The following is a 15,610-nucleotide window of genomic DNA, read 5'->3' on the forward strand; positions in this document are numbered from 1 at the left end:
AGGACCTAGCTTTCAACTGGGAAAACTGATGGTTGATCTGGTTAAACTGGCAATGGCATGGATGTGCGCCCCTTTTAAAATTCCCTGACTTGCGTGGTAAGTGGGATTTACATGCCTATTTGCACGTCCACTTAAAATTTGGCAAGTATGTGCACTCAGCCAGGCTATTTTATAATATGCATGCATATGTTATAAAATGTCCAGTATCTTGGGCTGCACCGGCATCCAGGCACATATATGCGCCCGTGCACTGGTTCGAAAGTTACCGTCCCTATTTTTTAATATCGTTACACTTTTCAAGATGACCATTAACATAATAGAACCTATATGTTCTTTCTTTCTTTCTTTATAAACATTTGATATCTGCCTTTTCCATATTCCAATAATATTAACACATAGAGCATATACTGTATTCAGATATGGTTATAGACAAAAGATAGATTGTAGGCAGTCTTCAAGGATGAAATAGAACTTGTAGGGGACAATATTAGACGCAAGAATATATTCATAGTTATATGAGTATATATACACGTAAAATAAGGCAAGCATTTACTGCAAAGGAAGTAAGAATGAATTAAGGAGAAGGCCAGTGTTGGACGATGTTGTGGGCTCACGATCAAGAAGTAGTGGCATGCTCTGGTCTTAAAAATTAATGTCAGCACTTATCCCCCTTTATGGAAGAGATGGATTCAACCAAGTACCAGGAGATCAAATGCCACAACTACTTCTGCAATACAAATTGTTCCTGCCTTAGATTGATCCAAGAATTGTCAAAACATGTTTTGCTTATAAAATTAAGGGCACAATTTACTATGGCTTTTCTCCCATTCTGTATCTACTGGAGAAAGGCTTAAAGGTGAATTTTAAAAGCCCAATGCATGCACACATCAATTAGGGAATGCGTGAATATGTTGGGCCAGCATGCGCCAAGCACATTTCAAATGTGCCAGGATATACAGTTACACATATATGCTGCTGCATGAGCAAATAAAAAGTTTCCAAAAAGGGGCGGGGAATTGAATTTCCGGGATTTTACTATGAAGTTTGCATGCACATACTTATGTGCACTGATGTGCACTGGCCCTGCCGTGTAACTTTACTTCTGCTATGGATGATATGTAAGTAATAAAACAAAAAACACTGGACAGATCAGTGTGGCTATCAGGGGGAAGGGAGGCTATTAAACTAGGGGGGTTTGAAAGACCTATCACTTAACTGGGTGAACTGGGAATGAACTCAGCAAACTATCAATGGTGTTGGCACTCGTCCCTTTTAAAAATTCCCCACTTATGTGGAAGAAATGGGTTTTTGCGCACACATACATGCATCCACTTAAAATTGAGCGCACATGTACGCGCGGCAAAGCTATTTTATAATGTGCACACATATACGTGCATATGATATAAAATGGCTGCATCCCTGGGCATGGGCCGATGAATGCACGAATAGATTTATGCCTGTGTGCTGCTATGAAAGTTACCATCTATGTGAACTAATCTCTACATGTAGTGGAAGACATGCATGCTGTCCAGAATCCCACTCCTTTCAGATCAAGAATTTTGTAACCTCTTTCAGTACGGACTCTGTTTCAATGGGAATCCATTGCTCCTATTACCTGGCTCTCTTCCCCAGGAACTGACAGAGGTATTAGATCATTACTGCTGACTAGCAGAGAGAAAGGAATACACAATCTTAATAGACTGGTGCCTTCCAATCTGTAATTTTTTTAGGACTAGAATTTTAATGGATTAGATTCCAAAAAATTCATCTGATAGATTTCTTTCCAGTGATAGAAAACTGACCTAATCTCAACCACTTAAGGGGCTGGATGCACAAAATACTGTGCCGGAGTCAAGTTTATGACTTAAGTGACCAGATAATGTCTGCAGGATGCTTCATAATATAAGTAGTATTTACATTTACATTAATGGCCACATGTTTTATATACAAAAGGAAAAAGCAAATGGAGATATGGGAGACTGATGATTATAATGAAGAGTCCATTATATAGCCTAGTAAGTCTATGACAATTATTCAGGTATGATGTTCTCCCCTCCATTATTCTAATTTATTTCATCACAGTGTTTTATTGTGTGGTTGTTATATATAAAGACCCCACTTCTCAAATCACAATGGGGTTCATTTTTCAAAATGCGTTGGGGCATTATTGCAGGCATTAGGGCTCTAACACCCACAATAACGCCTGCTATAAGTACCGCATTGTGAAATGCATATGCAAATTTTTAAATTTTATTCACGTGAAAGGAGTAAATGGAAATGAGGGCTGGCTAACATTGCGTGTGATAACATAATGCACACTATCGTGGGATTTAACTACACCTTTTTCCTGAGCTTTATGGCTGCGTTCGCTGTGCGTTGCGACCGAAATGGGATTTATCACGCTTTGGGAGGGGGAGGGGGACGGAGAGAGAGAGTAAGAGAGAGAGAGAGAGCCTCTGTGGAGGCCCACTGATTTTTTAACTTTTTATACCACTGTAAAATGGGGCATTATGAACTCTGGGTGAGGTTTGTGGGGGTGGGGTGAGCTGCATTCTGGGGGGCAATTTTACATGCAAAGTCATATGTAAGAACAGCACATTTACCATCAGTGAAGATTTCATGTGATTTGGAGGGCTAACAGATGAAAGAAGAGTAGATTTGTACCATATTCTCTCTACCTAGATTGATTGCAGCTAGGTCGATAGTGCATCAAGCTAGGTAGAGAGAATATGGTACAAATCTACTCTTCTTTTACCTTTTATCCCTCCAAATCACATGAAATCTTCACTGATGGTAACTGTGCTGTTCATTTGTATGACAGTGCATGTAAAATTGCCCCCCAGAAGTCACCCCACCTTACAAACCTCACCCCAGGTTACTATTGGCCCCTCTTAGCTCTTACAGTGGTATAAATAGTTAACTTTTTTGGGAGCTCTCTCTCTCTCTCTCTCACTCACCAGCAACCCAAAACACTCTTTTCTGTATTCTTCACCATTTCCCAGCTTTGCTCTTTCCGCCCTGCTGCGTCATATGCCTAAACTAGTCTTTCTGAGTCGGTGCATCATGCTACCTCTCTGGCACATTCAAGTTCAGCCTAAAAATGCATTTTCTTTAGATTGATTTTAAATCTTAAATTCTGGCTCTTTCTAATAGTAGTCTAGTTGATCTCAACCACTTTTCTATAATAAATACATTTCCTGTAGACTCTTATTTGTCAAATATATATATATATATATATATATATATATATATATATATTTATTTATTTTTTTTTTTTTTAATTTATCTCGAATAGACTGTATGTTCCATGGAGCAAGGATTAGTTTTTGGGTACTTGCCAGGTTCTTATGGCCTGGACTGGCCACTGTTGGAAACAGGATGCTGGGCTTGTTGGACCCTTGGTCTGACCCAGTATGGCATGTTCTTAAGGATTATCTCTAATATGTAACTGTACAATACTGCAAACATCTAATAGCACTATAGCAATGATAAATAGTAGAAATAAATGTTATGACTCACAAATGACTAGTTTATTATAACTTCCCCTAGAGATTTGCCTTTTTTGTAATTGAAATTGTAATTTAAAAAAATATCAGGGAACACTTTATAATATGTATATAAGGCTTTATGAAGTCCATATTTAAAGAGATTTTGTCCAGCTAAGCTGGCACTAAGCTCTGGAAACCCCAGTTTTTGAATTTCCATTCCATTTAACTGTTCCCAAGTATCTAGATCAGCCAGATAAGTTAGGGCAGTTCAGGACATTCCAGGGAGAAGCAATGTTATCTGGATAACTTTGAGCAGAATGTTCAGGCAAAATAATATTGGTTTGCTCTACTTTGTTCATTTTTTATCTATTTTAGGGGACAAATTTTATTTTGGGGATTGTAATTTTTTTTATTTTATTCAGATTTTTTGTTTTGCCAAACAGCATAAACTATTTGTCAAAACAAACAATATAATAAAATATTGGTTTTGGAGGCTTTTTTTTTAATCTTTTTTCAATTTAATGAAACAAAATGAAAATGGAATCATTTGGTTCAAAATGCACATTAGAATTTTAAAAAATGAATGTTGAGTTAACCAGATATATTCAGTGAAACAGCTGTATCACTGAATATATGATATAAATTAGCTGAATAAGTGTATCCAGCTAATTTAGCCTGTCTTCCCATGGCTGAATATTGACCTCTATGTTTTCATGTTATAATAGGAAGACAGGGACAGTAACTTTTAAACCATGTACATGTTATAAAATAGCCTGACCACGAATACATGTGCGCACAATTTTGAGTGGACATGCGTCAATGCACGCAAATGCCATTTCTACCAGGTAATTGGGGGGATTTTAAAAGACACGCGTTCGGACGCCATTAACAGTTTTACCGGTTTGTTCCCCGTTCACCCAGGTAAGGAATAGTACTTCCAACCCCCCCCCCCCCTTGTTTAATATCCTCCCTTCTCCCCTGACCCGTAAAACCCCGCTGAGCTGTCTATTTATCTTTATTTTATAACTTGCATGTCATCCATAGCAGAAGTAAAGTTAAATGGCAGGGGCCCCTGGCACATGCGGGTGCACAGAATTATTTACATGCAGATTTCAATGTGAAATCCAAGAACACCCATGGCCTGCCCAGACCACGCCCACACCCCACCCTTTTTTGGAACTTTTCATTCCTGCGCTTAGCGGAAAGTACGTGCGTACTTGGGTGGTTTTTAAAATCCACCCGTCGCATACCAGCTGACTTGTGCGTATATCTCCCAGTTTTGGCATGGTTGGGCTTTTAAAATATACCTTTTAGCTCATAATTTAATAACAGAATAGATTAATATGAATGATATTTTTTCATTCATTTTATAGATCAAAGGATTGTCCATCCACTTTAATAAACCCAAGAAGTTCAGTATGATATTTTAAAATTTTCTCATTACAGTTCAGCCTTTAAGGAACTTCTAAACAATGGAAATATGCATTGAAAGTGTTTTGTTTTTTCTTGGTTTTGTTGTTTAATATTTAAAATGAAAGGAAAAAAAGGAAAGGAAAGAAACAGAATACATAAAGAAATATAAAACTGGTGCTGGATTTGGGCCCACACACCCCTTCCCCATCCCACAGACAATTCTTTTTAAGTTCTCTGACCTTAGTGGTAGCCAGCCTCCCCCGCATTCCCCTTACAGGATCAATCCTCAGTCACTTATGTCCTGCCGGTATCATATTACTAAAATGGTACCTGCTACCCTGAGGCAAGTACCACTTTGAAATATGGCAGTGGTGGGGCAGGAGTGATTGAGGATCATTCTTGTCCTGTGTTGAGCATGGATGAAGTAAGGTGGGGTAGAGAATGGGTACTCCAGGTGACTATCACTAAGCCCAGGAAGAGGGGGGGGGGGGGGTGTGTGTGAACATTTTTCAGCCTGGGCTCATTTCAAAACAAAATGAATATCACATCAAATTTGTGTTGTTCTTCTTTGGTTTTGTTTTCAAAATGAAAAGAATCAAAACAGGAAATGTTGTTTCCAATGAAAGCACATCCCTACCAAACAAATCTTCTATCATCTTAGGATGTTTTTAAAATTAGACTGAAGCATGCTTTAACCATTTTGATAAATACAAAAAATAAGAAATCCAAGGTCGCTGAAAATATTTAAATATCGAAAATGCAAAAGATTCAGCTCAAAAAAAACCCCAAAACGAAATGAGGGGATGTTTGTTAAATCTCTGGGGAAACCTCATATAGTGCCACTAGGGGCTACAACCTGTTATGTACAGCTCTAGAAGCGCTAGGGCTTTTTAATCAATGAAATCCCAGAGAAGATGATTCTTTGAAAAGCTATCATATGCATAGGTGCAAAAAGTCCTCTTAGGACCTTATATTTTTTGTGTTACCAGTCCTGAAGAATTACAGTGAGACCATGCCGGGTTTTTTTTCACAGAATATCTTATGCGATCTGCACGCAATCCAACATTGCAATGTTTCGGGAGATCCTTCTTCAGGGAAACAAGAACTGCTAGATGCCAGCAGATACGACTGGTGTGTGTCTTGATTTAATGCAAGACGGTCAATATGTCGGCGTGGTCATGATTTGAAACATGGTGTGCGATGAAAATCTGCTGCATCCGATGTATTTGTCATTGTTTCCCTGAAGAAGGATCTCCCAAAACATTGCAATGTTGGACTGCGTGCAGATCGCATAAGATATTCTGTGAAAAAACCCGGCATGGTCTCACTGTAATTCTACAGGACTGGTAACACAAAAAAATTTAAGGTCCTAAGACGACTTTTTGCACCTATGCATATGATAGCTTTTCAAAGAATCATCTTCTCTGGGATTCCAATGATTTAAAAAGCCCTAGCGCTTCTAGAGCTGTACATAACAGGTTGTAGCCCCTAGTGGCACTATATGAGGTTTCCTCAGAGATTTAACAAACATCCACTTGTTTCGTTTTGGGTTTTTTTGAGCTGAATCTCTTGCATTTTTAAACATTTTGATAACAACACTAAATAGATTGTATAGTGTCGATACAGAGTTTCCATGTGTAAATACATTTTCAGTTTTTGTTCTACAACATTCTTGAAAGAACAAATAGCTACTGATGTAATGTGTTCTTTTTTTTATAATGATAATTGTTATGCTCTGATTCTACATATTATAATAGCTTTCAGGTGTAGGGCTCTAGTATCTGTATTGATCCTGAAGAAAATGTTATTCTTCGTAGGTTGTGATATTTTTCATTGGATCAATATAAGAATAATATAAAGATGTTTAGTATATCAGTCGCAGGTCAATCAGAAAGGCAAGTACTGGGGATTGTTTGAAATGTGTGTGTGCATGTGGGAGGAGTCGTCCACTCAAACAGTTTGCAGTTCAGGTGTTTCCGAAGCTTTCTTCTCATCTTCACTGCTGCAACAATACCTGAGCTATCTGGCAGTGGCCCCTTATTAGAGGCTCCTTATTAGAGTCATGGCCAGGGTTATCTAGAAAAATACGGGTACCGTAAAGACATTTATGGACAGGCCAATGTTTCTGTTGTTTTTAACGTCCAACAGTAAATTGATGGGAGGTTTGTAGTTTTGTCAGGTTTGCTCCCTTTCCCCCACCTCCAGGCAGCCTTTCCTTCTACCCTCACATGAGTGCATTCTCCTTCTCTCCTCCACCCTGATTCAATCTCCATCTCCCTTCTTCCCTTCTTTGTACACTCATTAACATTCATGCCCTATTACTTTATGTTATTCTTGTATTGGCCCACAAAAACTATGTATATCACAGCCTACAAAGAACAAGGCATTTTTAAAATGGAATCTAGCATAGTATTCATTAGACTGCTTGCTGTGACTTTAATGCTATATTATTAACATAATAAAAGTAAGAATTATCAATATCTCATTTTATTCAGTAAGAAACTCTTACCATAGTGTAGAATTGAGATTTAGATCTTTTAGCCAGATCAATAATATTCACTCCATTGTAATAAAGATTCTCAAAACACCCATGAAAGTTCTTGTGTGATGATGATGATTTTCCTGGTACTGGGATCCCTCCAAAACTGAGCTTAGAAAGAGAAGAAAAATCAATAATACTATTAAGTAATTTTCTGACAATCTGCTGGTAAAATGATGACAATTTTAATTATATCAAGCTGACTTATTCAAAGCTAGCCAATTTTATATCACTTCCCAGTTTAGCTTTTACATCATAAGAAATACAAGACATGGGAGTTCTGCAGAGACTATGCTCACAGCACCTTCTCAGAGATAGAGTAAGGTGAGATCAATGTCTGTGAGTGGCACATGATAAATGGTCCAGGAACAACACAGAATTAGTTCTGAAGGTAACTTCATCTTCCTCATTTAATAAAAAAAATGTATCATGTAGTAAAGGGGCAATATTTTAATTTTCTATGTGCTCTAATAGTTGGTATTGCTTAGGCATCAACCCTTTAGGGTAAGAAAACTAGATTTTTACCAGACTAGACTATTGTTCTCCGTTACATTTTGATCTTTCCTTTTCAATCACCTATAACCAGTTTTTAAACTACAATCATTGGGGAGGGTGAGCGAACCCTAATGTAAATAAAACATTAAATACTCATATAGAAATGGGAAAATATGGAAAATATAGGAAAAAATGTAAAATCTGGAAAGCTATGTACACTAATCCTCATAGTATGGGGAATAACGTCCCAGATCTAGAGGCAGTCAATAAAGAAGCTGATTTAGATATAGCAGCTGTCATGGAGACCTGGTACCCAAAAAAAACATGACTGGGATTTAGTTATACCTGGTTATAATCTATTCAGGAAAGACTGGGTAGAACAGAAAAGAGGAGGCATGGCATTATACATAAAGAAAAGGATTAAAACAACTGCTCTGCTGCTCTGCTGGGCTTAAAAGTTAAGAAGGAGGCACTATGGGTTAATCTGGAAAGAGGGAATGGAAAATCTATTTATATTGGTGTAATATACAGACCTCCATCACAGACAGAGGAGATGGATACAGATGTAATAGAGGGAATTCATGGGATTGTTGTGAAAAGGGAAGTGCTGCTGCTAGGGGATTTTAATCTTCCAGATATTGATTGGGACATCCCAACTGCAGTATCTTCTAAAAGCAGGGAGATCCTGGATTCTCTGCAAGGAGAACTGTTCTGTCAACTGGTAACAGAACCCACGTGGGAACCTGGGTTCTGTATCAATGGGGGCAGTATCTCAGATATTGTAGTTGATGGTCATCTGGGAACCAGTGGCCACCAGATGGTGTAGTTCAATATTAGGACACAAGAGATGAAGGTCATTCTAAGTCAAGGGTGATGCGGTCCTGGCCGAGAGCACCGCGGCCAGGCCCTTACCTCTTGATTCCTGGACCTGCTCCCCTCTCCGGAGTCCTGGCTTGCGGCCTGTTTGGCGGCGTCCCCGCAGGGGCAGCACCGCCGTGAAGGGTCTGGTGGATGCCCTGTTCCTAGGCGCACGCGTGTGCCACTTGGGCGCCTTTGTAGCCCGTTTCCCGCCAGTACTGACTCCACCCAATTCCTGACGTCAGACGCCGCAGCCTTGATAAGCCGGCCGCGGCCATCCAGCCCTTGCCTTGCAACGGGTTAGCATTCTGGTTTCCTGTTGCATTGCGCCCCGGAGTGACCCACTTGGATATGTCGCTCCATTCCTGCTACAGTATGTGCTTGGTTCCTGCCTGCTTGCTACAGTACCTGTTTGGTTCCTGCCTGCTTGCTACAGTACCTGCTTGGTTCCTGCCTGCCTGCTACAGTTCCTGCCTGGTTCCAGTACCCGAGTCTTGCTGCAGTTCCTGCCTGGTTCCAGTACCCGAGTCCTGCTACAGTTCCTGCCTGGTTCCAGAACCCATACCCAGTTACAGTATCACTACTGTCCTAGTCTGGTTCCAGTTGCCTGTCCTGATCCACAACCCGCCTAAGTCCCAGTGGCAGGGCCCCTACGGGCTCCTCCCAGGGGGCTTCACCTTCCAAGGGTGAAGCCACCTAAGTCCCAGTGGTTGGGCTCCTACGAGCTCCTCCCGGGGGAGCACCAGCTTCCAGGGTAAAGAGCATCTCGTCCCACCTGAACATCTACCTCCCAGCCCGCTGTTCATCAGAGACATTGTCCATCTCTTCCAAGTCTCCAGCAGGTCGGCCCAAGGGTCCATTAAACTAAGACTCCCACAACAGATTGCAAGGCCATGGACTCAGCGGATGCACCTGTTCCCTTGGACCTGCCAGGGTTGGCCCAGCAGCTGCAGTTTCAGCAACAATACCTCAAGGTCCTCATTGGTTCGGTAGGGGAGTTGTCAGCCCAACTGGATGCCCGGGCCTCTTCTGCCCCAGAACCAGCACCCGAGGGCCAAGATTTGTCGGTGACTCAGCTGCCAGCACCCTCCCGCTATGCTGGTGATTTAAGGACCTGCCGCGGCTTCCCGAACCAATGTTTTGTACGGTTCTCATTGTTGCCTCGGCAGTATCCCTCGGATGCGGTGAAAGTGGCATACATCCTGTCCTTGCTCAATGGGAAAGCCTTGATATGGGCTTCTCCCCTTTGGGAAAACAATGATTCTTCACTAACGGATTTACAATTGTTCATCACGAACTTTCACCAGGTCCTTGATGAGCCCGCCCGAGTAGTCACGGCTACGTCTGATATGCTGCAACTTCAGCAGGGGGCTCGCTCCTTGGCGGACTATGCAATGGAGTTTCGGACTTTAGCCCAGGAAGTAGGTTGGCAGGATGGTAGTCTTAAGGCCATCTTCCTGGAAGGCCTTTCCGGTCACATTAAGGATGAGATTGCGGCTCGAGATTTTCCGGAAGACCTCCATGCCTTGATCGAGATGGCTGCTCGCATAGACTGCCGCCTACAACAATGGGCCAAGGAGCAGCGCTCTTCTCGCCATAGTCCGGCTCGAGGGCCGAGACCTGCGCCCTCTCCTAAGAGCTCTCGTCCAGACGTCCCCACCAGCGAACCCATGCAGCTGGGATGGGCCCCGCTTTCTCTTGAAGAAAGACAATGTCGCCGTTCGTTGAAGTTGTGTTTATATTGTAGCCAGAAGGGCCACTTCTTGGCATGCTGCCAGGAGCGTGCAGAAAACGCCAATGCCTAGGAGGTCGGGAGGAGCTCCTCCTAGGCTGTGCTACAGCTCCTCAATGCACTGTTCCTGTTACTCTGGAATACCCCGGAGGTTCCTTTGAGACGATGGCGTTCCTGGACTCTGGAGCCAGAGGTAATTTCATCCTGCATGACTTAGTCTCCCAGTTGCGAATCCCTATGCATAGACGGGAGGTTCCGTTATGAATTACCTCGATCCAGGGGACGCTCCTTCCTGGTCCCGTCCAACTGTCCATGGCACCCATTACGGTCCGTACTGGGGTGATCCATTCGGAGGAGATAGCCTTCCTAGTGTTGGATAAGGCTGTCCACCCTGTGGTGCTAGGGTTGCCGTGGTTACAGAAACACTCACCCACGATTCAGTGGGATACACTACAGATTGTTAAATGGAGTCCCTTCTGCCTAGCTAATTGTATGAAGGTGCCTAGGACCCCCGCACTTCCGTTGATGCACTCTACTGTGGGTCCCCCTGCACCTTATGAGGACTTCACCGATGTATTCTCCAAGACCAAGGCGGAGATCCTTCCGCAGCATCGTCCGTATGACTGTGCTATTGACTTGCTACCTGGTACCATGCCCCCTTGAGGAAGGGTTTATCCCTTATCCATACCTGAGACCCGGGCCATGTCCGAGTACATTGCAGAAAATTTGGCCAAGGGGTTTATCCACCCATCCAAGTCACCTGCAGGGTGGGCTTCTTTTTTGTCAACAAGAAAGATGGCTCACTGAGGCCTAAATTCGATTACCAAGTGAGACTGCTACCCAATCCCGTTAATCCCAGAGCTACTTGATCAGCTTCAAGGAGTGAAGATTTTCACAAAGTTGGACTTATGAGGAGCCTATAATTTGGTCAGAATCCGTCCCGGAGATGAGTGGAAAACCACGTTTAATACCCGAGACGGGCATTACGAGTACCTCGTGATGCCTTTCAGCTTATGTAATGCCCCAGCAGTGTTCCAGCACCTGATGAATGAATGAACACCTGTGTAATTGTTTACCTTGATGACGTGTTAGTCTACTCCCAGGACCTGCCGTCACATCGTCAACATGTCCGCCAAGTGCTCCAGATACTTAGGGAGAATGGTCTATACGCAAAACTTGAAAAGTGCAGTTTTGAGAAGACCTCCCTGCCGTTCCTAGGCTACATAGTCTCTGCAGCAAGCTTTCTAATGGATCCTGAGAAAGTGGCAGCTATTAAGAATTGGCCCCGGCCCAGGGGTCTTAAAGTATTGCAACGCTTCCTCGGCTTTTCTAATTTCTACTGTCACTTTATCCCCAACTACTCCCGTATTGTGGCTCCGTTAACTGCCCTCACCCGAAAGGGGGCTAACGTGGTGGATTGGCCTCCTTCTGCCTGTCAAGCTTTTGAGGTCCTCAAGGAAGCCTTCTTACTAGGATGCCTTACTAGGATGCCTTCGTCATCCGGATCCCAGCCGGCCCTTCGTGGTGGAGGTTGATGCCTCCAATGTGGCCGTGGGGGCTGTACTGAGCCAGTACTCTGATTCTGGACAGCTGTTGCCTTGTTCATATTTCTCAAAGAAATTCTCCCCGGCTGCAAGCAACTTCTGTGTAGGTGACAAAGAGTTGCTAGCTGTGAAACTTGCCCTGGAAGAATGGATGCTTGGAGGGAGCCAACCATCCGGTCACGATTTACACCGATCACAAAAACCTAGCATTCTTGAAGCAAACCCAATGCCTGAATCCAAGACAAGCCCGATGGTCACTGTTTTTTGATCGGTTTGACTTTACCTTACGCTACCGACCCGGCTCTAAGAACGTTCGAGCTGACGCGCTCTCACGCTCTTCTGAGGTCGAAGAGACTCCTGATACACCTCAGTATATCTTGGACCCTGAAAAAGTCAGCCTTGCTGCAACCTTGGTGTCCTCCCAAGGGAAGACCGTCGTTCTGCGTCGCTCCAAGAGAGCAGTCCTCGCTTGGGCCCATGACTCCCTCACTGGGAGCCATGCTGGTTGGAAAGGGACGTTAGATTTGTTAAAACGTTTCTACTGGTGGCCAACGGTGAGACAAGACATCCAAGCTTTTGTGGGCTCATGCCCTAATTGTGCGGTTCAAAAACCACTCCTCGGGAAGCCCAGGGGCTTGTTGCAACCATTGCCCATCCCAGTGGAGCCTTGGACACATATCTCCACTGATTTTGTCGTGGATCTTCCTGTCTCAGGAGGTAATTCGGTCATCTGGGTAACCATGGACTGATTTTCCAAGATGGCGCACTTCGTTCCCTTGCCAAAACTTCCTTCTGCCCCTGACCTAGCTGGTCTGTTCACGCAGCACATCTTTAGACTTCACGGTCTTCTGCAGGATATCGTCTCCGATCGAGGACCACAGTTTACAGCCCGCTATTGGAAAGCCCTATGTAAGAGCTTTAATGTGCAACTTAGTCTTTCGTCTGCATTCCATCCTCAGAGCAATGGGCAAATGGAATGAACCAATCGAACCCTGAAGGCGTTTCTCCGTGCCTTTGTGAACGAACGACAAGATAATTGGGCCAAGCTACTCCCTTGGGCGGAGTTCTCGTATAATAATCACACGCATGCTGCTACGGGAAGCTCCCCGTTCCTCATTGTTTATGGGAAGCAACTTCGTCCTCCCCTACCTTCGCCTGAACCTAGTGCACTCCCGGCATTGCAACTCTCAGCTCGCCAGCTCCTTACTTTGTGGAAATCTACCCAGGAAAAGATCCGTAAAGCCGCCTTGTCCGCAAAGAAGTGGACAGATAGGCATAGTCAACCAGCACCTATCTTCCTCCCAGGAGACCGTGTCTGACTTAGCACCAGAAATCTACAGATACGTATTCCCTCTGGAAGACTAGCCCCGAAATTCTGTGGGCCTTTCCGAATCGCTGAACGAGTGGGAGCGGTCTCATACCGTCTTCGCCTACCCTGCTCCATGCGCATACATGATGTGTTCTACGTGTCATTGTTGAAGCCTCTTGTGTTGTCCAGATACCACTCCAGGGCTCCTGAAGCCTCGGACCCTTCAGTACCGGACGAGGTTACGTATCAAGTACGTGAAGTTTTGGATGTCCGGTTCCATCAACACTGATGGGAATACTTGCTTGCCTGGGAGGGTTGCGGACCCGAGGACAACTCTTGGGAGCCGGCCCGTAATATCCTCGACAAGGACTTATTACGGCAGTTTCATTTGGACCACCCCAGTAAACCCGGACCAGCTAAGAGGGGGAGTAAGAGGTGAGGTACTGTTGCGGTCCTGGCCACGAGCACCGCGGCCAGGCACCTCTTGATTTCCGGACTAGCTCCCGCCTCCGGAGTCCTAGCTTGTGGCCTGTTTGGTGGCATCCCCGCTGGGTCAGCACTGCTGTGAAGGTTCCGGTGGACACCCTCTTCCTAGACACGCGCGTGCCACTTGGGCACCTTTGTAGCCCGTTTCCCGCCAGTACTGCCTCCGCCCAATTCCTGATGTCAGACGCCGCGGCCTTGATAAGCCGACCATGGCCATCCAGCCCTTGCCTTGCAACAGGTTAGCATTCTGGTTTCCTGTTGCGTTGCACCCTGGAGTGACCCGCTTGGCTATGTCACTCCGTTCCTGCTTGGTTCCTGCCTGCTTGCTACAGTACCTGTTTGGTTCCTGCCTGCTTGCTACAGTTCCTGCCTGGTTCCAGTACCCTAGTCTTGCTACATTTCCTGCCTGTTTCCAGTACCTGAGGCTGCTACAGTTCCTGCCTGGTTCCAGTACCCGAGTCTTGCTACAGTTCCTGCCTGGTTCCAGAACCCGTACCCAGTTACAGTATCACTACTGTCCTAGTCTGGTTCCAGTTACTTGTCCTGATCCACAAACCGCCTAAGTCCCAGCGGCGGGCCCCTACGGGCTCCTCCCGGGGGGGGGGGGGCCTTCAGCTTCCAAGGGTGAAGCCACCTAAATCCCAGCGGTTGGGTTCCTACGGGCTCCTCCCAGGGGAGCACCAGCTTCCAGGGTGAAGAGCATCTCATCCCGCCTGAACATCTGCCTCCCGGCCTGCTGTTCATCAGAGACATTGTCCATCTCTTCCAAGTCTCCAGCAGGTCGGCCCAAGGGTCCACTAAACTGAGACTCCCACAACAAAGGGTCCCAGTCTTCAGGAAAACTAACTTTCTCAAAATGGAGGAGAACCTCAAAGAGTTGTTAGCTGGAGGGGGAAATCTAGGAGAAGTAGAAGGGCAGTGGGCAAAACAAAAAATTGCTATCATAAGGGAAACTAATCTTTTTTGTTAAGAGGAAAATAAACCATTATGGTTTTCTAAAGAAGTAGCTGAAAAGGTAAGGAAGAAAAGATTAGCATTCATAAACTACAAGAGATCACAGAAAGAGGAAGTCAGGAGACAATATCTGGAAAAATTAAGAGAAGCTGGGACAGTAGTAAGTAATGCAAAAATTCAAATAGAAGAAAAATAGCAAATATGGTAAAACAGGGAACAGGACATTTTTTTAGATATGTTAGTGACAGAAGGAAATACAAAAATGGCATTGTAAGACTCATAGGTGAAGGGGAGGAATATGAAGAGGCTGATGAGGTAAAAGCAAAATTAAATATTTCTATTCAGTGTTTACTGTGGAAGGGCCTGGAGCAGGAACACATAAAACAAACACAAATTGGAAGTGATGTAAAACTATTGATTTTCAGAACAGTGTGCTTGTGAAGAGCTAACTAAACTTAAAGTAGATAAGGCAATGAAGCCAGATGGAATACATCCGAGAGCACTAAGGGAACTTAGAGATGTCCTGACAGCTCCACTGGTTGACCTTTTCCATGGTTCTTTAGAATCTTGTTAGTTAAGGAGAACTGGAAAAGGATGAATGTGAGTACTATTAATGAAAGTGTAAGTAAGGAGGAGGCTGGGAACTTTAGGTCAGTTAGTCTGACCTCTCTGGTGAGCAAACTAATAAATCTCTGCTATAACAAATGTTGTTTTTGGAAACCAATGGATTACAAGATCCGAGACAGCAATGTTTTACCTGAGGTAAATCTTGTCAAACAAATCAGATCAATT

At 44.0% G+C, this 15,610-nt stretch overlaps 1 protein-coding gene across 1 annotated transcript in view; it reads right to left on the bottom strand.

Moving 5' to 3' along the window:
* Positions 1-15,610, bottom strand: part of CNTNAP4 (contactin associated protein like 4) — a 1,044,358-nt gene that overhangs the window by 524,549 nt on the left and 504,199 nt on the right. Inside the window, exon 7 of the mRNA XM_029616960.1 lies at positions 7,411-7,551. Within this exon, the coding sequence (XP_029472820.1) occupies positions 7,411-7,551 (141 nt within the window). The remainder of the gene's footprint in view (positions 1-7,410; positions 7,552-15,610) is intronic.

This window comes from Rhinatrema bivittatum, chromosome 1 (assembly GCF_901001135.1).
Source record: "Rhinatrema bivittatum chromosome 1, aRhiBiv1.1, whole genome shotgun sequence".
Classification (NCBI taxonomy): domain Eukaryota; kingdom Metazoa; phylum Chordata; class Amphibia; order Gymnophiona; family Rhinatrematidae; genus Rhinatrema; species Rhinatrema bivittatum.